The sequence below is a fragment of the Anomalospiza imberbis genome, chromosome Z (assembly GCF_031753505.1).
Source record: "Anomalospiza imberbis isolate Cuckoo-Finch-1a 21T00152 chromosome Z, ASM3175350v1, whole genome shotgun sequence".
Classification (NCBI taxonomy): domain Eukaryota; kingdom Metazoa; phylum Chordata; class Aves; order Passeriformes; family Viduidae; genus Anomalospiza; species Anomalospiza imberbis.
In genome coordinates this window covers 45,764,671-45,787,274 of record NC_089721.1, presented here as the reverse complement: position 1 = coordinate 45,787,274, position 22,604 = coordinate 45,764,671, and the positions used below count along the sequence as shown (strand labels likewise).

Below are 22,604 nucleotides of genomic sequence, written 5' to 3'. Positions count from 1 at the left end.
CAGTGGGGGGGAGACAGAAAGTAAGGAATTTGTCTTTGCAATACCTTCTCTTTGACTGCTAGGAAATGCTGATCAAAGAGGCTCCTGTGGTACAAACAATAATTGGATGGAAAGAGGCACTCTTGAATTTAAGCTTTAATGTCACAATAGGAAACAGCACCTGAGCACTGCAGTGGTGAAGCACCCTGCCTGCAAACTCACTAGAGGCAAGCTACTGCTGCCACGCTGCAGGGCTACCTGCAGCACAGAGGGAATCACGACCAAGCCTTCCCTGCAGGCCTGGGTAAACCACACAAGGAACCCACAACTTCTTCATAGCTGTCTAACTCATTCCAGAAATAAAACTACAGCAAGCAGACATTCCCCCCACCAATTTTTTTTTTTTTTTTATGTGTATGTGTGTCACACAACCACAGTGATGCTGAAAGTAACAAATTAACAGCTTACATTAGAAGATACTGAAACTTTTTCTTCATCCAGCTTTGTGTGTTCCCATTTATATATGTAGCCATCTCCAATTCTTAGGTCAAAAAAATGAGCCTTATTTTTCAAAAGTGCTATGCATGCACAACTCTAGCTGCTGTTCTAGGTGCACTGCAAGTAGTCAGCACTTCCAAAAACACAAACAAAACGAAAAACTAAAAAAGCAAAACACATTTGGGTACATGTAAAAGGACTGGCTGGAAGAAAAAAATGTTTCTCATTGACCTGCCAAGTAGCTGGTGTTACCTTTAGTTTAACTTTACACACTGAGAACCATGTGATTGAACAGCTTCACATTGATTCAAAATAAATTAAAAGTAGGTCTGGCTATGTCACAGCTGTAAACTAGTTTCTCAACTTTAGAGTATAGCAAGTTACAAATTTCAAGATGAAAAATCACAATGCAAATTGGAAGAAATAATTTAAACTACTTGTCTTTGCTTGCAATTTTGATCATTTCCCTTTCTTCTGGAGAAAATAGTATCTTTATTATTGACCACATTTCTTCTCAGGTATAAATGCTTGAACTTAAAAATTGGTCTAATTGTTCAGCAGTGCTTATGGGATCCTTCAAAATCCCTTTGATTTCCTCTTTAAAATTCCTGACCTCAGAAGAAGTTAAAGGAGCATTTACAAACTCAGTTCCACCCCCTCCCATCGGGACCTCTCTTAGTGGAAACAGATCCCAGTCTTTTTCTATAGCCTTTCTCCCGTGTTGTGAGGAAGAGTCTGGTGAATGTTGTTTTCTAACTGAACTTCTCGTGTTCCTATAAGGGGCGTCCTCCAGGTGCGAGTTTTTTTTTTTTTGAGCTGCAGCTGCGGTTACCAGGGGAACGGAGCTCAGGGGAGCATGGGCAGGGCTCGCTGCCGGAACCGCCAAACGAGGGGGCATTTCCAGGGGATACCAGCTGGGAGCGTAGTTAATGGCGGCTGGGTCAGCTGTTCCCAGCAGAGGCAAAGCAGCAGCGGCGGTGCCCAGCGCAGCTGGAACAGTCAGAGTCGCTGGGGATGGGGCAGAGGAAACAGCCGCAGGAGGAGCTGTCAAGGATGGGACAGACGGGACGGACGAGAGCCCGCCAGGCACGGCCGGCAGAGCGGCCACGGACCAGCCGGGCGGGATGGGGGCAGGGGCCGGTTGGGCAGCCGCGAGCAGCGAGACGGGGACTGGTACAGAGGCTGCGGGCGGCGAAACAGGCACCGGGACAGGCGCCGGCACCGGGGCAGGCGGAGCCGAAACGAGCGGCTCGCTGGGACCTGGGACAAATGCTGGGACTGGGACAGGCGGAGCTGAAACAAGCGGCGAGCCAGGGCCCGGGACAAGCGGCTCGGCTGCGAGTGGTGTGGTTCCCTCTTGTTTTACTCCCTTTTCCCCTTTTTCTTCCTTTTTACTGGTTTTCTGTCCCATTTTTTTTCCCCCCCAAAATCTTATCTATTCATTCCATGCTCTTTTTTTTTTCCCCCACATTTTCTAACAACCTAAATACTACCTTCTTTCAACTACCCATGCAAAAAATTCTTTCTCTCACAAACCATTCAACATAATACACCTCCCTCTAAAAAAATAAAGCTCAAAATAAACAATCTACATTACATATCTTCCACTCATTTCCATTTACTCACTTTTATCTCTCGCTCACTCTCACATTCACACACCCTCAAGCCTGTTCATTCATACTTCTAGACTTCACAATACTGTTACATATACTTTCATTCGTGCACACTTACTCACTTTTATTTAACTCAAAACAATCTACATTGCATATCTTTCACTAATTTCTATTTACTCACCTTTATTTTCCGCTTACTTTCGCACACACATCTACACCCTCAGGCCTGTCCATTCATACTTCTACATTTCCCTTTATTTTATTGCACAGAGGAAGGAAACGTTAGCAAACCTCTTAGACTTACACAAAGGGATTTCTGTTGCCAGAGAATCGTGAATCGTGTAAGCCCCCACCCTGACCCCTTCCACCTCCCCGAGGTTTGGCTATCCCTCTTCCCTAGAGATAGCCTCAGAGTCAGGGGTTCGGACCTCCGTACCTTGCCCGATCTGGACTCCCCACACCCCCTCCCCCAGGGGGAATGGGTTAGATGACTACTTTACGCAGCCGCGGTGCTAAAAGGTCCTACGGTACTGAGCCATCCTTGCTTTGGGGGCAGCCTCTCTGGGTTTCAGTACTGCTGGGCCTCTGGGAAGGGCCCTGAGTTACTCAATCCTGGGTGCTCTTGAAGGTTAATATCTCAACCCAGCAGACTTTTTCACTCAAGTTTTTGCAGGGTTTTGCCTAAGCCCCCACCCTCAGGGGACTTGTTGGTGCGGGACCCACCGTCGCGTACACAACAAGTAAAGGTACCTTTTGTTTCACTTATTCAACCCTGGGTGCTCTTGAGGATTAATATCTCAACCCAGCAGCAACCCTGGGTGCTCTTGAATATTAATCCCTCAACCCAGCCCATTCAATTCAATCTCCCCGGGGGGATTCTCTCACTCTTTTATCATTCGCTTCGTCTCTGTACTGGCCGCTTTTCTCGCGAAAAAGACAGAAACGCAGCATGGGAGACTACTGCACTCACTTAGCAGGTCTGGGGTAACCAGCCCGCCTCTCATTCACACACATTCATCCCCCCTTATCCACCCCATTCACACACATTCATCCCCCCTTATCCACCCCATCCCAACAAATACTTACCTATCCCTTGTCCTTGGGTCTTTGTTCTTCGTGTACACTTTGGTCTTAGGGGCTAATTACCGCGGTTTTAGGGAATCCTTTCCCTTTTCTTTGTTTTATTGTCTCCTTTTGTCCATCGGATCGTAACCTGCGTCTGTCGGCAGCACCAGGGGAGCAGAGCGAGGCTGCCTAATCAGGGCAGGACGCGTCTTCTCACTCTGACTCTCCTAAGGCACCGGCAGAGAGGTGTTAGGAACCATCCTCTGCTACCATTTGTTATAAACGCCAGTCACTTGGTTTTTAAAATTTTAAAAGTTTAATAATAATAAAATGGTTATAAAAATAGTAATACAATTAGAGTAATGAAAATTTAGAGTTAGGACAATTACAAGACAATAAAAATCAAAGAATTATGGACGTCCGGATGCTCTTGGGCACTTAAGCCCAATAAGCATGCCTTGTGAACAAAGGAATAATCTTTAAAAGCAGTAGCCTGTTGCATATTCATACATCTCATACATGATGCATAAATTCCTTGCAAATTAAGAACTTTTCTGGTTTTTGTCAACTTCTTCCCCTTAATCCTGGTGGTTCCATAAAGACGGAGAGAAGGTGGAAGAATGTTTGTCTTTTCTGATAAGGAGGCAGTAATTCTTTATGGGCCCCCATCATTGTCATCTCTGTGTGAAGAGTTTCTTCATTATCTCATCTCTTGCTTGAGCTAGTAAAAAAACCCCCCACATTCATAGGTTCTATTTTAACTACAAAACTACATTTACCATACTATTAAAATGTTAATACAGCACTTCTAATCAATATAAAATAATACATATAGTATTCAATTTAATATTTGCGAAAAGCCAATCATAAAATATGCATTTTTCACAACAGGTATGGGATAAAAATGATAAAAAGGTTAGAGGGTTTTAGGATAAAAGTTCTAGCTGATGAGCTCTTTTCAGCTAGAACAAGTGGATAGGGATTGGGAACTGGAGAGGTTAGGGGGAGCCAGGGACTCTGCGAAAGAAAAATCTTTTCGGGGTACCCTGCGCCTTTGAGTGGTTTGCTCCTGGTTAATTACCCAAAATAAGGAAAAAAAGGGGTATGGATTACAGAGAAGGATATCATCCTGCTCTTGGAATAACAGGAAAAGGAGATCATGAAGTACAATTTACAATTCAGCTAAATATACAAGACTGTTAAAACTGGTATTACAAAATTATTTTAGCTTTGGGTTTTGGTTTCTCAGCTTCTTCTCCAATTCCATCTCCCACCCTGTGGGATTTGGAAGGCGGAAGGGGGGAATTAGGAGCTGAAGAGGGAGTTGGTTCATGAGAGACAGGGAAGGGGCAGAGCATGGGGGAGAAAGAGCAGGAAGAAAGGGATTTAGGGAAGGAGAAGCAAAAGATGGTGCCGTGCCATGTGGCTGGAGCCATCTTGGCTGACACGTGGTCGTGGTTATGTTGGATAATCCTGGGGTTTTGTTTAGGAGAAGGTGGGGTAGGGATGAAATTAGGGAGAAGTGGCAGCAAGGGAGGGAGAGAGTAAGACTGAGGAAGGAGGTCACACAGCTGACAAAAGCTGTTTTGGGGGGTTGCGGTGCCTGGGTCGTCTGGTGGCTCCCTTGTGGAAACTGGTGGGTTTTCACTGCTGTGGTCCAGGGCATCGGCTGCTTGGGCTTGGTGCTCTGCACGGTCCGCAAGCTCTGAAGGGGCCCCCCCACCACCGCCAGGCAGGGGCTGGGTGCGCTCCGTGCGGCTTCTCTGGGTGCCGGGGTGCGCGCGTGCAGCGGCGGGGTTGCAGTGGGCCGGGGCCGCCCCGGGGCCCTGTGCTCGCAGTGTGGCTGTGCCGAACTGGGGTCGCGCCATGCCGGGGCCCGCTGAGGCTGCGTTGCTGCCCGGGCCCAGGTGGGGCTGAGGCCACACCGTGCCGGGCTGGGGCCGCGCCAGCTGGTGGTGGTGGGAGTGCGGGGCATCTGTGCGGTGGTGACAGGGCCGCATGGGGCCGTGGCTGCAGCCTGGTGTGGTCACTCTGTGGTGCTGGAGGTGGTGTTGAAGCGGTGCTCCGCGGGGTTCTGCGCTGTACTGGCAGGGCGGTGGTGGTGTCAGGGTTGTGGATCCTTGAGCCCGGAGTTGGGCGCCATTTGTCGTGGTCCGTTCCGGGGGGGGGGGGGGGCCTCCCGGAGGTGTCCCCGGGGTGCCCCCCTAGGCTGTGGTTCGCAGGTAGCTGCAGGCAGCAAGGAGACTCCGCACGGCTTCTGAGGGTGCTCATTAGATGAGGGTTTATTGGGGGTCCTACCCCCGGGAGGCAGCATGGTTTCTGAGGTAGAGGGGGGAAAGGGGAGCGAGGGGGGAAAGGGGAGGGGGAGGGAGGGGCTGAGAGAGCACCAGCCAGGAGAGCCGGCGAAGAGAGAGAGAACCGTCCCCCCGGCACACTGAACAGGGAGATTCAAAGTGGGCACAGAACAGATCGGGCCAATGGGATTACAGACACAGGATACTGCAGGGGAGGATCACAGGCTTGGAATGAACCGTACGTTTTCCAGGGGTGAGACAGAGCATACCATTTAACTAAAATATAACACCACAAGAATGCAGAACTACATACTTCTATACCTGCTATATCGAAAATTGCCATTTAGTAGTGTATAAGTTTGTGTGTATTAAACCATTTTGGAAGTGTAGGGCTACGAATATTGAAAATGTTGCAAACTATACAAAATTTATTGACATTTTATTGAAGTGGTCTTGACACTTCTATATATTTATGTATACATATGATACAGGTGTCATAAAATAAATAGATATTTTTATCTTTTTAAACAATCTTGAAGCTGTCTCTCTGATCTGTCTCTGAATTACAGGAAGTCAGTTTTACTCATTCATTGAAATTATAATGAGAAAAGAAGCATGAAACCACATGCCTTCTGAAATATCATTTGTTAAACTGGAATTAGTGTCTAAACACCAAACTAACTTGACATAGGTGGTGTTGCTGATAGGTACCTTGCAAACTTGCCTTAATATTTTGTTTACTCTTGTAATCCTCCAGGATAAGTATAAATTTATGTATAAGTAAATACATAAATTCATCAAGGCAACACTTGTAGTAATTTCTTAATGGAATGATAGAGAAGTTGAATATAATTTTAACTTAATAAATTAATTATAATGGAATTTAGGAATTGTAATGAAGTCCTAAAAAAAGTCTTTTTCCTTTTCCAACAGAAGTAGTTTAGGAAAGTCCATGTTTAGCACTGTCTTTTCAGATTTTCTTGCTTCTCAAGCCAGTCTTTAACTCTATACTTATTATGTGTACAATTTTTGTTGTGATTGAATGTTCCTGTGCTTGTTAAAGAATGCAATTATATATACATTCCATACAAGCCATAAAATTCAGTGAGTGCATAGTATGTTTGGTTTGATTTCATTTGCAGTGTTACTGGCTGTCATTTGTACATAAAAATAGCAGTTACCTAAGACAAAACTTTATTTTCCTAACACAATTAACTTTAGTGCATTGATTCTTTTGCAGGTGTTTCTCCTTCTGGTGCTGCTGTTTTGGATAGTCAAGGATATGAAGCTATTCTGACGGTAGAAGCTAGTGATGAACCACATGGAGTACTGAATTTTGCTTCTCCATCCAGGGTAGTTTTACTTCCAGAGGAAAACAAAACAGTTCAACTTTTTATTAACAGAGAATTTGGATCTCTAGGTTTGTATAACATCTCCAAGAGAAATTAAGTTTTGTTTTCAAAATCAGTAGACAAATGAAAGTCATGACAGGGAAGCTAGAAATTCTGGAAAATCTTGGATACAACTGATATTTTCAGAACTTCTAGGCTCCTTATTGCGGGCTTGGGAACTAAGTTTTAGTTAAAACTGAAGGCATAGCCTTTAATTCTACAGCAAGGGATCTGGGAGCTATGACATAGCTAGTTGGCTGTTAGGGTTGTACTTTTATGTCCAGCAAATCTGTCTTGAATTGTCTGTCCAGAAGAAATAAAAAAACATGGGAAAAGGAGCTAGCATGGAATTATCATTCCCACAACATCCCTTCTATAAACTTCCAGAATCTGACAGTTTAGGAATATCCCATGGAAAAAGTTGCATCGATGCCTGAATTCAGTTTATGCCTCTCCTAAGAACTCTGTATTTATTTTTAATTCAAGTTTCTTTTTAAAATCAAATTAAGTAGTACTAACTTCAGTAGTGCACTGTGTGCCAAAATATTTTTTGTGTTTTTTTCCTGAGTATTTTGACTTCCATTGAGAGATAACATATATAATAATTTTCTATCAACATTTTTAGACTATATTTAGACCTCTGTTAAAATCGCTCTTATTTTTTTTCCCTTTGTTTTGAGGTGAAGAGATCAGTTGAAATAAACTTTCAAGATCTGGACACACTACAGTTTTGCAGAGGAATTTAAATGTCATTTCTTTGTTTTCCCATTTCTTTTTTAATGTCAGTCAGTATGTAAATTACCTTTCAAATATTAATTAGGAAAATATTAATATATTCTAAGTTTCCATTGTAAATGTAAAATCTCTCAACTGAACTCCATCTTTATTTATTAAAACTAAGATTCTTTTATACCTTATGTTTTATTTCATACAGATTAACTTTGAATTTCATTTGTCATTTTATCTCCAGGATCACTCTCTTTAAATTTGCATCTTGATTACTCTGGCAGATTCATGAGATGTGCCTTTGTTATTAAAAAAAAATATATATAGCTTTCCCTCTAGTAAAATATATCAATGTGTCCCCTAATTTTTATTCTCTATCAATGTCTATGTTAGTCTATCTGGGAAGGAAACTAAATTTAGAATTCTCCTTAGAGCCTTTCTTAGACATCAGTCATTCCTGAAACACTCTACTTCCCTTCACACCAAACCAGGCATTAATAATACATTAGATGTTCCAGGTATGTTACATAATATTTGCAGTTCACAGCACCTCAAATGTATGAATACATTGGGTCCTAATACTTTCCGAGTCCTGCGATCTCGGACAAATTATTAAAGGCTAGACTGAAAGAAATAAGTCCCATTAGTTTCAGATTAGTGTTTTAATCCTCTGGTTTGCAGCTAAGCTTTTCATTTTTTTTCAATGAGCATTTGGTCTCTTTTCTTTGTCTATTCTAGTGAACATTACAAAAGATTGAAAAAAAGTTGTGTTTTTTTGTCACATTTTAAACAGGTGTTATCAATGTTACATATGCCACAGTTCCAGGATTGGTCTCCTTAAGTAATCAGACAGAGGGGATTTTGGCTGAACCAGGAGCTGATTATGTAGCTGTTTCTGACTCAGTGATTTTGAAAGAAGGAGAAACATCGGCTGCCATAAATGTTACTATTCTAGAGGTAAATTCTATATCTTTTCACTTATTGTTATGACAATCGAAAAGGAATATTGTGGAACCTGAATCTTGAATGCTGTATTATTTGAAGCTATCAATTTTATGGCAATTTAGAAAGACTGCTTTGGTGTTTAATGGTAAAATCACAGAAGGACAAATAATAACAGGAGACAGTGCTACTTATAGTTAAGTGAAATTTAACTCTCTCATTAAGACTTTATTTTCTGATATTCAGACCAGTGTCATTCATTGCTTGCTACAGGCTCTTACTTTATCAGTGATTGCTATTTGGGCTTTCAATATTGAGCAGAAATCTATTCACATCTAGTTCAGTGTCACCGCAGTCTTTTCCTTTAAATGTTGTCTTCCTTCATAATTAACATTTTATGTAAAAATGTTCCAGGAAAATGGAAACATAAATTAATTCTAATGTTGCTATGAGGTTAGAGACTTCTAGTGTGTTGCTTTTTGACAAATTCTGTGATTGTTTCTTAAAGACAATGAAAAGAGGATATTCTGGATTTGTATTTTGTAGGATGATGTACCAGAAGTGCAAGAATTCTTCTTGGTTAATTTAACTTCAGTGGAACTTATCATGAACCATTCAGCTTCCTCCCCACCTAGGCTGGGTAAAACAACTTACAAACAATTATGATTAATTTTATTTTTATATTAATGGAATGCACATTCTATTACTTTGGCATATCATTATTCCGCTTGCCACTTCCCAAATAGGCCAAAATGAGACAGGGTATTCTGCAAGAACATCGTAGAACATCAAACATAGTTATTGTTACACTGGCTTCTTACTTTTTGAAGCCTGTAAAAATTATAAGAAAATTTTCACACAGTTGGAGAACATAGTTATCTCAAAAGTTGTGTTTGCAATGTGTAATGTGATTTTAATTTCCAAGTAAATGACAGGAGCAAATATGTACAAATAATTCCTTCAAGTAGGTCCTTTGCTCACTCTTTCAAAAGTATCTTTTTATTACTTTTTATCAGATTTACTTTTAGATGTCATGATCTACTGTATTCCTACTCTTCCACAGAACTTCATTAATTGCTTGCTTATTGAGTTCCTCATTCTGCTGCTGAACTCATTAGCACAGCTGCCGTTGGCTTTAAAGACAGTTGGGTTACCCTGGGGCACCAGTGACTAATTGTGCTGATTATTTCTAACATCTTCTATGACTCTTTTTCCCTTTTTTTGCATGCCTATTGAAGTGACAGAATTAATTCGTTACAGACTTAAAGGTAACATGCAATACTGATTGCTGATGTACAGACACTAAGCTGTGATTAGTTGAATCTAAAATTTAAAACAGAAAGAGTAACATTCAAGTATGAAGGATTTCCTGATTTAAATTTTTCTGAGTGCCGTATAATCTTAACTTCTGCCATAAGTGTTAGCTATCTGAGTCATGACAATTTGACTCTGATGTACCTAGGATGATCAGATAATAGTTGTAATCCATGAGGCAAAATTTTGTCCTCATTATAAAATGTCACAATTAATTCTGTTATCAGACTGTTTTCTAATCTTGCTTTCCCTTTTTGTATATTTTCTTTATTATGATTGAGAATTCAAATCCTTGTTGGTCCAGTGCATTTGTTTAGGATTTAGCAATCCTGTACCCCATAGAAAATCTTTAATATAATTCTAGGTGTCTACTATCAAAAGTGATGGGTGTCCTGCACATGATGCTGATACACAGTTAATCGTACCTGTCTGGAATATATCATGAATGCTGTCCCTGTCTTAGCCATGTGCATGCAATATATGGAGTAGGTCTGGGATATCTGTGACATACAGTTAAACACATGGAATTTAAGTGACTTTTATTTCTGATCTGAGACTTCATGGCTATGGAGCAGAAGCAGGAAACATAAAGGACAATTCTGTTTTCTTCATGCTGCTCTTGCTCCATCCCATCTTCTAGAAAAGGTGGAAGAAAAGGCCCAACTATAATACAAAAGTGCAAGGAATTAAGGAAAGGGAAAATGTTTGATACTTGAGAATAATGAAAGAAAAATTAATAAACTTAATGCATAGAAGGAAAAATTAAGATAGGGTAAAATGGCAGGAGGTCATCAGGGAGAGGAAAGATGCCAAATTTGAAATAGGAGGTCTGATGTTGAAAGTGAAGTATTATAGATCTTCAGTGAGCTGATCAGATTATGACACGATGAAGGAAAACACCAGTTAGGAATCTGAAGGATCTATACACACTGTAATCCCTATAGATTTCTAAACCTTTCTGCTGTCTGTGTAGACGTGTTGCAGCTGCTGCTCATGTTCATCACTACCTCATAGTGTCAGATTTGGATTAAAGGCAGTGATCTTTTATTAACTTTTTATCTTATTTAATAGAAATCTCTCTGATTGATCTAAAAATAGTATATTTACTACAGATTTAGTGGAATAAATTTGTTTTGTAGAAATTGTCAGTCTTCATTTCTTTTTAATTTTTATTAAAATTAAATTGACATAAATTGGGGTATTCATGTGATGCTGTTTAAACAAAAAAAGGCATTATTTTCTCAGAAGAATGAAGTTCTGACTGTCAAGTTCTGGTCTGTGAAATTAGTGGAAATTGCTGGCATTAATCTATTATTCAGTATTTTCACAGGGCAATACATGAAATAATCTTGCAAAGTTATAGTGAATATACCTGTGGTTTTATGTAGTAGCAGAATCTTACAATACATAAACTAACTAAAAGGAAATTAATAATTCTTTTTTAATAGCAGAATCTGTGGTGTGTGCCATTAAGATTTATTATCAGGCACTGAAATACTAATACAAGATGATATACTGGATCATTTACTATTATTTTTTACTCATTTTCCCTCCAATATTCAGAATGGCACTGTCTGCAAAACATTAAATATCATCATAAGAAAAACACACAATGAATTAAGACTTGATGAAAAATCTTTTCAAAAAGCTTTTGTCATTTTCTACTTTTTCTGTGCCATGAGTTTTCTTCAATTTTTTTCTTTTTTCTTTTTTTTTTTTTTTTCTTTTTTAAAGTACATTAAATGTAATGGTGGTAATTCAAGGCCCTGTGTTGCATTTCTAATAGTAAGCTACTAAGGACAGATTTTCTTCAAGCCTTTCCAAGTATCCTGTCCACTTCATTTTCTCCTCCACATTTTGGAAATGGAAAATTATGTTTTTCTTCTACAAAATTAGTAAAGATATAAAGAAATGCTTCTGTTATTCTTGAAAATAATGAAAATGAACTTTATTGTTTTTACATACTTGTCTTTCTGTTTTCCCTTTTAGATGTGGAAGGTTTAGCTTCTCAAATTATTATTGATGCTAATGATGGAGTAAGCGGAGTAGTTGAATGGGAAAGTTCCAAGTAAGTCTTGGCACCTTGAAGAATTCCCTATGGGAGTTAACGATTAGTGTTGCCCAACTATTTCATTTTCAGTTAACAGTAAAACTTCTGTTAACAATATATCAGATCTTTGAGCTGACAACATATTATTCAGTTCAGTGGAATTGGAAGGATAATGCCCACACTAGAAACCAACATTTACAGTATGTTTACTCAGAAATCTCATGCTACCATGTATTTATTTTCACTATTATCTTTTGGTAATGTGGCCTTCCATCACTCCCTCAAACCTCCATCCCATGCCCCAGCCTCTGCATCCATCTAAGCATGCAATTGACATCTCTCAGATCTTTTTTTCTGATTTCCAGGAGCTAGGAAAAAGGCATCCAGGCTCATAAACAGTCTTAATCTAGTTCAATACCATTGTGCTAAAAAAAAAAAAAAACAAAGGTATAATGGTTGCATTAGACAAGTGGTAATGATGCTTTACTTAAAAGTTTTATTTAAAAGTTTTACCTTTTTCTTAAAAGGTAGAGGGGATGATTTTAAGTGAAAATATAGCAATTTTCTACCATCTTATTAAAATAACATGCTCAGTGAGCACTGAGAATTTGTCTTGGTTTTTGTTTTAGTTTTGAAGTTAATGAAACTCATGGGAATCTGACCATAATGGCATACCGAAACAAAGGATCTTATGGCAGTGTGTCTGTGTTTTTTTATGCCCAAAATTTGGAGGCACAGCTGGGTTTGGATTTTAATGTGGTCTCAAGGGTAAGAAGCAAATTTTAAATCTACCAGTTTTCATTTCTTCAGTTTCCTTAAAAGAACATCATCTTATCTATTCTGCAGAGTAGTCACTAGTACATCTAGATTTCTCAACTTCTTTCAGTTGCTCTGATCATCTGAACAGAGATAGATACAGTAATCTTATTTTAGTCTTTCTTTCTTTTTTAGTACTAAAGTATTTTTAAATTTAAGACACATTTTAAAATTTGAAACATCTATTTCAAATACATTTTTTCTTAGACAAGAGAATATAAGATTTCATGTAAGTTTTAATATTTTTTGCAAAAGAACTTTCAAAGTGAATTGTTCTTGTTTGTCCTCACTCTACAATGTGCTAAACTATTTAACTGTTTTGCTTCTTTTTCAGTCAATTTATAAGGGACGTAGAAATTATTCTTCTTGCCTCTTCTTTCCTCCCTATTTAAGGCAATGCTGCTTAACCTTAGTTTAAAATTTCTGTATGCATTATCAGCTATTGAATATTCAATGTTTTCTGTGTTTCAATGCTAGACTCTTTTTTTTGCTGATGGAGAAAAGAATAAATCTGTTGTTGTTGTGATTTGTGATGATGATATTCCTGAAGGTGTTGAGAAGTTCCAGTTAATTCTAACAAATCCCTCATTTGGCCTGGAATTAGGGGAGAACACAACAGGTAAAACTTAGTTTTGATGTTCTCATTCTTCAGAATTGTATCTCAGTCACTTCAATTTCATTCTTCTGAAAAATCATGTTTTAGAGAACAGCAGTGTGCTCCTATGGTAAATTATTAATCTTATTTGGAAAGCTCTTAAACATCACTGTGAAAAATGTAAAACTAACAAAATAACTTGTAAAATAAGGAATCAGAAATTGCAAAAGCTGGATGTTTTAATAAAAGTCTAGATTCTTCCTTTCTACAAATCTTCCTGGATAAAGCAAAATACTTATATATTCTGTTAAATAGTATCAGAGACATAAAAGCAATACAATTATACTAAAGAAATAATGGATTTGTGTATATATTTATTTATTTGTATATGTGTACAATTATATTTTACTATTTTAATTAAAGTATATTTCTATTATTTATGTCTCAAAAGCCACAATTACTATATTTGCCAATGATGATGGACATGGAATTTTGTCATTCAATAACAGTGATCACTTCTTCCTAAGAGAGCAAACAGCTCTCCATCTGATGGAAAGTGTTGCAGTATTAAATATTATTAGAGAACCTCCTCAGGGAATATTTGGAACAGTGTCTGTTCAGTATCTTGTAAGTCAAATTAATTCTTCAGAGCCATCAGTGGATTTGGCCCCTTCTCAAGGACACATTGTGCTGGAAGAGGGAGTCAGATTTAAGGTAATATGGTAAAAATAGTAAGAAGGCTTTTTTAAAATTATCTGAAACTTTACAACAATGTTCGTGTTTTTTCATGTATTAATTTTTTTAATATGCTTTCCTTAATTCTCAGAATAAACTGAGTTGTGGGAGTGCAGAAAAACTAAATATGCTTTTCTGTAGATATTTCTCTCTTTGTAATAGTTCGGATAAACTGAAAACAGTATAATGGGTATATAGTATGATGTGTGTATAAGACCATTTCTTTATATGTGTTTAGTATATAGCTGAAAGACAAACTTCGACATACAGTCATAATTTTCTACTGTAAGTAATTACAGTGGAATTAAAAATACTATTCCTTTATGTGGCCTGAACTGAAGAGAGTATGCTGCAGCAAAGGCAAAAGTTGAACAGCTTTCAGAGTTTTAGAAACTGAAAATTACTTATTTTTCTGGTAGTATTAATCCCACTGCTTCTCTACTGTCCTCACAAGAATTTCAGCTAGAAAATGAGCTATCTTAAGTAGGTTAGTATATTATGGTTAGAGGAGTAGGATCTGAAACAAACCTTTCTGAAAATACTGGCTATCAGTTTCTGAACCTAAAATGCATTTGGCACCTAAGTGATGGCCAGTTAAGCAGATCTGTGAGAAATAGGGTGTAAAAGATTTCTCAATAGTCTTAAAATATGGTTTATTGCAGAAGTAAATAGAGATCTAAAATGTTGTAACTTCTATTTTAATTCCAGATCCGTCATTACTAAATAATTTTTCTAAGGCAAAGCTACATGTACTACTGTAACTTTCACCTCTTTGGGTAATGGGGAGAATGTCAGTGAAAACACCTATTTCTTTCTAGACTGTTCTCTGCTGCTTTGAGACCACCTTGAGACAATCCTATTTTTATTCACCATGGTGCAGTAGAGGGAATAAAACATTAAGAAGAGGGTATTTCAAATATTTCTCTATTGCCTTTTTTTTTCTTCTTTGTTCCCAGTACCAGCAGTGTAACTGCCCTGTTGCCCATGAGATAGTTCAGTTGACAACTGAAGTAAAGTAAATGCAACTTGACTGAGCTGCATTAGGGGATTGGGTAGCTGTATGGGGACTATGTTACCAAGGAATGTGTGGAATAAGTACAAAACAAAAGTATGAAAAAAGGATCAAAACCTGTTACATTTCAGAGAATCTTATGATAAGAGTAAAGAGGGGAAGGGAAAAATAAAAACAACGTGGATATGCTTGTGTTAGTGTTGCACTAATAGAGGTCAGGAGAGGGATTACTTTAGAACCCCTCCCTGAATGATTCATGCCTTACTCCTGCCTTTCCCAGTGTCAAGAGCTGCTGCTGTGCTGCCCTGCTGTCCAGAGCTGTACAAAGAAAGAAAAGATACAGTAGTATGGCTTGAATAACATTGTCATTGTTAGCTGTCAAGTCTCAGCAGCTTTCTGTGTTTGTTTCTTGTCAGACACTGCATATTTCTGCAATCCTGGATGAAGAACCAGAATTGGATGAGCACTTTATTGTCACCCTGTTCAATCCAACTGGAGGAGCCAGACTAGGCACCAGAGTGCAAACTATGATTACAATATTACAGAACCAGGCTCCACTGGGGCTTTTCAGCATCTACCCAGTTACAAATAGGTACTGAACCCTGATTCAATTAAAAGGAAGTTTTTTTCATATTCATAAAGGTGGTTTCCCTTTTAAAAAAATTTAGGAATCCAGTTGTAAAATTTATGATTTTAAAAATTACACTATTTGTCAAATACCATTACTGCTATACAGAAGAACAGAAAAATATTTTAAAAGGATTATTCACCATTAGAAATATTGATTTATCTGTGCATTTTCCCTTGGAACAGTATTTCATTAGTCTCCAAACATTTCACTAATAGTAATCAATATTACAAATTCCAAACCATAAACCAGTGTCCCAGGAATCAGAAATTTTCTGATTTAATTTCTGATTTCTTATTTAAGGTTGTGTAAGATACACCCTCGCTCAGGGCTATTTTTCAGAACCAAATGAGCAAATCTTGGACATGCTCAAGAAACCCTGAGGATTCTCATGAGGCTTAACAGGACCAAGTGCAAAGTGCTGCACCTGGGTCAAAGCAACCTCCAGTACAGGCAGGGGGGTGGACAGATTGAGAGCTGCCCTGCCCCGAAGGACATGGGGGTGCTGCTGAGGGGCTGGACATGAGCCAGCCATGGACACTTGCAGCTCAGAAAGCCAAATGCTTCCTGGGCTGCATCCAAAGCCCTGTGGGCAACTTTGGAGGGAGGGGGTTCAGACCCTCTGCCCCGCTCTGGTGAGACCCCGCCTACAGAGCTGCCTCCAGCTCTGAGATCCTCAGCACAGGAAGGACATGGACCTGTTGGAGCAAGACCAGAGGAGGACACTCAGTTGACCAGAGGGATGGAGCACCTCTGCTCTGAGGAAATGCTGAGAGAATTGGGATTGTTCAGCCAGGAGAAGAGGCTTTGGGCTGACCAGATCAGCTTTGGGCTGACCCAATTGCAGCTTTCCAGTACCTAAAGGAAGCTTTCCAGTATCTGAAAGATGGAGAGGGACTTTTGGCAAGGGCGTGTAGTAACAAGAGGGAATGGCTTAAAACTGAAAGACGGTAGATTTCAATTAAATATCAGGAAGAAATTCTCTACTGTGAGGTTGGTGAGGCACTGGCAAGAGAAGTTGTGGATGCCACATCCCTGTAGGTGTTCAAGGTCAGATTCAGTGGAGCTCTGAGCAACCTGGTCTAGTGGAGGATGTCCCTTCTTATGGCAGGAGGGCTGGAACGAGATGATCTTTAAGGTTCTTTTCAACCCAAATAATTTAATGATTATATTAATCTATGGTATGGAATGATGTTTTCAGAAATCATTTGGCTTCACCCACACAGTTGTGTGTTAAATTTCAGGTTGCTTTAAGACTTTGTTGAATTTACCATGATTTTGTCAAAGTCTTTTGTGAAGAAATATTGGGCAACCATAATTAGTATTAGTCCATCACAGAACAAAATCAGTATTTTCTTTTTATTGCATATTCTGTGCTGAAAGTAAAAATCCTATTTTTATACTATAAAAATAATGCTTTTTATTATTTATTTTCACAATTCTCAAATTTAGGACAAATACCTTCACAGTTGAAGAAGCGAACACTACAGTTTATTTGAAAGTTTCACGGAGTAATGGGCTCAATGTATCTGTGAGCGTTGAGTGGGAGACATTGTCGGATACTGCATTTGGCATCAGTACGTTCACTTTATCAAGAGCATCTGTTGCTATTTTCAGAGTGAAGATAGCTGCAGAGTAATCAAATATACAGGAGATATACTTTTGGAATGAAAATTCACTTTTAATATTCCTATGATATCGAAGTTCATTAGATAAAAGATCTTGGCTGCTTAAGAGTCAGCTTATCATCAGCCACTGCTGCTATAGTTTCAACAATCTGTATTGCTCTTCCTGTTCCTTATATATTTTCACAAGACCTTTGATTTATAAATCTGTTCTTTACTACTTGTAATTCTGGATTTTTCTAAATAATATAAATGACACTATTTTCTGTAAGGATTGAATGACTGGGCAGTTTAAGAATCTTACTGCCATGACTACTGCTTATGATGACAGAGAGAACAAGGATAAACACATTTTTAGTTTGTCACTTTTTAATTTCTTGTTATCTAGTTAATTTTCTCACTAACTAAATTCCAACTGAGTCACTCTGAATCACAATCAAATTTCCTATGTATCTTCCATATGGAATAGTAATATATGAGAAATTAATTTATTATTTAACTCTCAGTACAACCTCAGTGCTATACCATTTCCATGTATTTACATGCATTTATACCAACTATTTAGAAACAACTCAGAATATTGATTAGGCATTTAGAGCATGGTGCTAAAAATGTCAAGATAATGGGTTTGACCAATGTATGAGCCTTCCACTTAAGAGGTGTACTAGATAATCCTTGTGGGTCCATTTCAACTCAGAATATTTTGTGATTTTTGATACTAGATTTGGTTTTCACAAATAAATAATGAAAATGGTGTTGTAAAAGAACATAAAGATAAATACTTTTTTCTTATACTGTATTGCAGGGGATAGTATCAATGTTCTGTCTGTTGTGCAAAGCTTTGTGGAAGAGTCAGCAGCTAGCTGGTGTTTCTTTGCATTGGAAAAAAACCTGTACGGTGTGCTGTTGCGTTCACCTCCAGCTGTGTTTTCTACTCTCTACCAGTGGAAAGGAGTTTTTGTTGCCATTGAGGTAAATGCTTGCTTACAGACACCAACCATGCTGCTAAATAAAACCTTGATGTTTCAGTTCTACATTTTTGTTCCTCTCAGAATTTCAGTATATGGAATCCTAAAAGCTGTGTGTCTTTCCAAATCCATGCCTCTCCCTACCTTGTGATTACTCATGGAGGAAGCAGTCGGGGAGCTTTCAACAGCAGTGTGTATGCATTAATGGCTGGACGCAAACTATTGAAGGTAAATCTGTGTTACTTACAAAATTTAAGCATTATAAAATAATGCTGTTAGAAAGGACTTTGTGAGGCCCTTCTGTTCAGCCATTTTTTGGGAAAAAGAACTCTGTTCTCAGATAGTTTGGCAACTGAGCACTCTGCACAAGTCAGTGATGTTACTGTCCTGGTTTAGGCCAGGGTAGGGTTAATTTTGCAGTAGTCAGGAAGTGGGTATGGCTGGAGCCCAGAGGTTATTCTATACCTCATGTCATTTTCTGGGGATGGGGGAAAGGGGCCCTCCTGGGGGTTGGTGTAGTGTAGGCGCAGTTCATGTATAGACGGGTTGTGTGTAGTGAGTATTTTCACATATGAATCTTTGCATGTCTTGTACCCTCTGCTATTATTATTGTTGTTTATACTGTTAATTTTCTCATCATGTTGCTGTTTGCAGTAAATTGTCTTATCTTAACCCGTGATCTTCACCTTTTGTGCTTCCAATTCTCCTCTCCATCCCACTGCAGCGGGGAAAGGAAAATGCAGCATGGTTTGGAGTATTTCAGTGGGAACACTAAATTGAGAGATACCATTCCTAAACCATGACAGTTATTACAGCTGTTTGTCTAATATTTTTTGTAGTCATATTTTGAGGGTGAGGTAAAATGACCTTGGAAGTAAAGAAATTGTGGGCAATGAAGTCATAGGGCATTTTCTGAAAAATTTATGATAACTAATATTAATTTTGTAAAATGACCCCATATATATTTTTAAAACAATAAAATTACATCTATGATAAAATATATATGTATTGTATGTTTACAATTTTTAAAAAATGTTTGTATATGTACAAACTTGAACTGACTTCCAAATACCATTTTTGCCCTATTTTCTTTGTAGCTACAGACTCTCTCTATTTTGGATACCACACTTGTCAAACATTTTGCTGTGGACGAAGAAGACTATTTGGTTTTTGTGAGTGATACCACCAGTTTCAGTTCCATCCAGGTTAGAACACGCTTGTCTTCATGTTTTTGATGTCGGTAGTTTGATTAGTTTTCAGTTTGAAATATGAAGGAAATATAGATAAAAAATAAGTATAGATTCCTGAAAAATTAGTTATGTTTCTATTATAGATTTATAAGACATAAAATTCTAGACTTGCTTAAATGTAACAACACTCCTTACATTAACATGTAATTTAGATTTGGTTTGATTGTATCACTACTGTCATTTCTGTTTTGAAGTCTATTAAATCAAAGAAATATAGGAATAGAAAATAACTTCTGACCATAAACCTGTTCATCTGAAGAACACGCATAGGTGCTTTCATTAAGGTAGTTATGAGTTGCTTATCAGTCTGCTTCCACCATAATGTAGGATCCACTATAGAAATGAGGAAATCAGTTAATTATAAGTTTTTCTGATTTTTATCAAAACAATTAATTTCTTTTTTGTTAGTGCTTATTATAAATATATAATAAAATACATATTCTATTTTTGCAGGTTTTCCAGTGGAATAAAAACATGTTTGTGCTGCATCATCAACTTCCACTTTACAGAGTGCTGAACCTTGCCTTGTTTCCCCGAGGAGGCATTATGTACTTACTAGTTTCTTTGTCAAATACCAGCCAGAATGTACTCTTGTACCAATGGCTGAATAATGAGTTTAGGAATCTTCATCAGTTACCAGCAAAAGAAATAAAGGATATGGAGGCCTGGACTTCTGGATCTGATATATATTTAATTGTTGCAAAAGGTATTTAGCAGAAAACAAACACTGAGTTTGTTAAGTATGTGCTGGTTTGTTTGATAGCAAAGGCATTTGGAATAAAAGGGGTTTAGACAGAGATTAAAATATTACTGGTGGGTGACAATTTGCTGAAAAGCATCTTACCATAGTAATCTCTGTTTTGTCCTTCAGAAAATGAAAGGACTGTGTTTGTTCTCAAATATTTATGAAATTAATGAAATACTTTCCCAATATCAATAGGAAATAATAACACTATTCATCTAGGTGCTAATTGCACCCTTTCTAAGCTTTTCTGAGCTTCCTTATATGCAAAGAGCATTGTTCAGCAAAGTATATTTATATTACAAGTTTGACACTTTAGACATTGTTTTATGTTTGCATCCCTGTGACTATTTAAAAGTGTATATTGCAGTCCATACATTTCTTTGCACTTGGCTGTTGTCTGCTGGGATTTTTAGTGTTCTTTTGTGTGAATGTGTGCAGAAAAGCCCTTAAATTATGTCGTGGAATAAATCATCTAATGGGAAATCACGTTATGGAGTTACGCAAGTAAAAAGGAAGATACAATCACTGGTCTCGCTTTGTAATTAAAGCTGCCAGTCTCTGCCTTTGAATGGCCACCAGTGTGTGATTTAATTAACAGGCAGCAATGTAACGTAGGTTTTGTAATTTTTCCCCTTTGTAGAAATTGGAAATTCTGAAATTTTCATCTGGGAGACAGGGAAGTCTACCTTCAGACACTTTCAGTCTCTTCCAGTCTCTGCTGTAAGAAACATCCATGTTTTCATGCCTCCTTCAGGTTTAGGTAAGATTTTGTTTATAGTACTGGAATTGAAGAAATATATGCCTTCAATGTTCATATTATTTATCAGATTTTAAGAGATACTTTAGCAATTGAACTGCCAAGGGCATTTCTGATATTACAAGAAATTTTAAATATATCACTGAATATTTATTTTTTTGTCTTCCTTGCTGAATGTAGTTCACATCCTCCTCTCTGGTAAGGACACAACAGCACTGTACTCCTGGAACTCGGAAGGGAACCAGTTTTCTCTGATTCTGCAAGCCCCATATGCAGATCATATCACTTCCACGACTGTAAGGTCTCTGAATTCCAGCAAGAGCTTGATTGCTCTTTCTGTTGAGTCCAGCTCCAAGATTTATGAGCTGACGACTATCTCCAACCAGTCAGATTTTATACCTAGGTAGGTTTTTTTGGTTTATCTTCCAGCTCTTGCATTCCTTTTTCTGTTGTGGCCTTCTTGTTACAGACCATTATAGAATCCTCTGTGTGACGTATTTATTAACACTAAAGAGAATTTTTCACGGGTAGCCTTAGGATAACCTGAAGTCAAACTTCTCACAATTTTCTTTAAAATATGTAATAAAAGGATATGCAGTTAAACTGGATATTGAAGCTTTTATTTAGAATAAATAAAATTACATTATATTAATAAGAAATATCAGTTACTGTATGCTCTATTGTAATTAAGAAAGAAACCAAACCCAACACTAGTCCCACAACCTTTAAACGTCATTGACTTACTCAGGTATATAAACAACAATTTCATCATCAAAAATGCTCTTTTTTCATTAGTGCTTTTGAATTTTGTTAATCATATGCTCAGTTTATAATTACTTGATGTGTTTGTATGCTAGCTCAGGTGAATTGGTATTTGAGCCTGGGGACACGGAAGCTGTGATAGCAGTCAATATCCTGGATGACATCATCCCAGAGGAGGAAGAATGTTTTAAAGTGCGTCTGAAAAACCCTAAAGGAGGTGCAGAGATTGGTGTCCACAGTTTTGTTAACATAATTATTCCTCCCAATGACAATGCCTATGGAGTCATTGCATTTGCCCAGGTAAAACTTTTAAGGTAAATCATTAAAATATGTATATATCATTTCTGAATAACAGAACACAAACATACTAAAATTGCATGTGACAGGATTCTTTTTCTAAAGTCTTGTAGCAACCTGAGACAGAAGGGCTTTGACTTCCATTTAGCATTGTTACTTGGTTATATAGATGACAGGCAACAGAAACTCAGTTCCAGTCTGTCCCTGTTGTGAGGTTTTTATAATCCCCTTACATTTAGAATAACCCATTATTTTATCAGTTTTATTTTGCAGCAACCTAAAAATTAGTTTTCAGATGGCATATACAATATCATCATAGTCTCTACTGATTGATTAATCAAGGGAATTAAGTAAAGATTCTTTTCCTCTAAAATATTTATGCCACAGGATGAGCCTATCTGCCTGAACAAAATAAAAACTTTGGATAAAATGTCAGATTAAAGGTATTATTTGGAGTTGTTGATTCTTAAATTATCAAATAGTTTAGAAGTTATGTAAAGAGATGTATCTACTATGAAGATACAAAACACAGAAGAATCATC

The 22,604-nt window shown here is 37.9% G+C and overlaps 1 protein-coding gene and 1 long non-coding RNA gene across 8 annotated transcripts in view; one reads left to right on the top strand and one right to left on the bottom strand.

Moving 5' to 3' along the window:
• Window positions 1-22,604, top strand: part of ADGRV1 (adhesion G protein-coupled receptor V1) — a 305,664-nt gene that overhangs the window by 86,572 nt on the left and 196,488 nt on the right. For all 7 annotated transcript variants that reach the window (XM_068175720.1, XM_068175721.1, XM_068175718.1 and 4 more), the window contains 16 exons: window positions 6,690-6,869; window positions 8,360-8,523; window positions 9,055-9,148; window positions 11,812-11,890; window positions 12,502-12,640; window positions 13,166-13,307; window positions 13,735-13,997; window positions 15,447-15,622; window positions 17,111-17,235; window positions 18,089-18,255; window positions 18,336-18,479; window positions 19,349-19,456; window positions 19,955-20,207; window positions 20,887-21,006; window positions 21,184-21,406; window positions 21,861-22,065. In XM_068175720.1, the coding sequence (XP_068031821.1) occupies window positions 6,690-6,869; window positions 8,360-8,523; window positions 9,055-9,148; window positions 11,812-11,890; window positions 12,502-12,640; window positions 13,166-13,307; window positions 13,735-13,997; window positions 15,447-15,622; window positions 17,111-17,235; window positions 18,089-18,255; window positions 18,336-18,479; window positions 19,349-19,456; window positions 19,955-20,207; window positions 20,887-21,006; window positions 21,184-21,406; window positions 21,861-22,065 (2,582 nt within the window). The remainder of the gene's footprint in view (window positions 1-6,689; window positions 6,870-8,359; window positions 8,524-9,054; window positions 9,149-11,811; window positions 11,891-12,501; window positions 12,641-13,165; window positions 13,308-13,734; window positions 13,998-15,446; window positions 15,623-17,110; window positions 17,236-18,088; window positions 18,256-18,335; window positions 18,480-19,348; window positions 19,457-19,954; window positions 20,208-20,886; window positions 21,007-21,183; window positions 21,407-21,860; window positions 22,066-22,604) is intronic.
• The window catches only part of LOC137464407 (uncharacterized), a 234,906-nt gene that overhangs the window by 181,620 nt on the left and 30,682 nt on the right, over window positions 1-22,604 (bottom strand). The gene's annotated exons all lie outside the window — the stretch shown is intronic.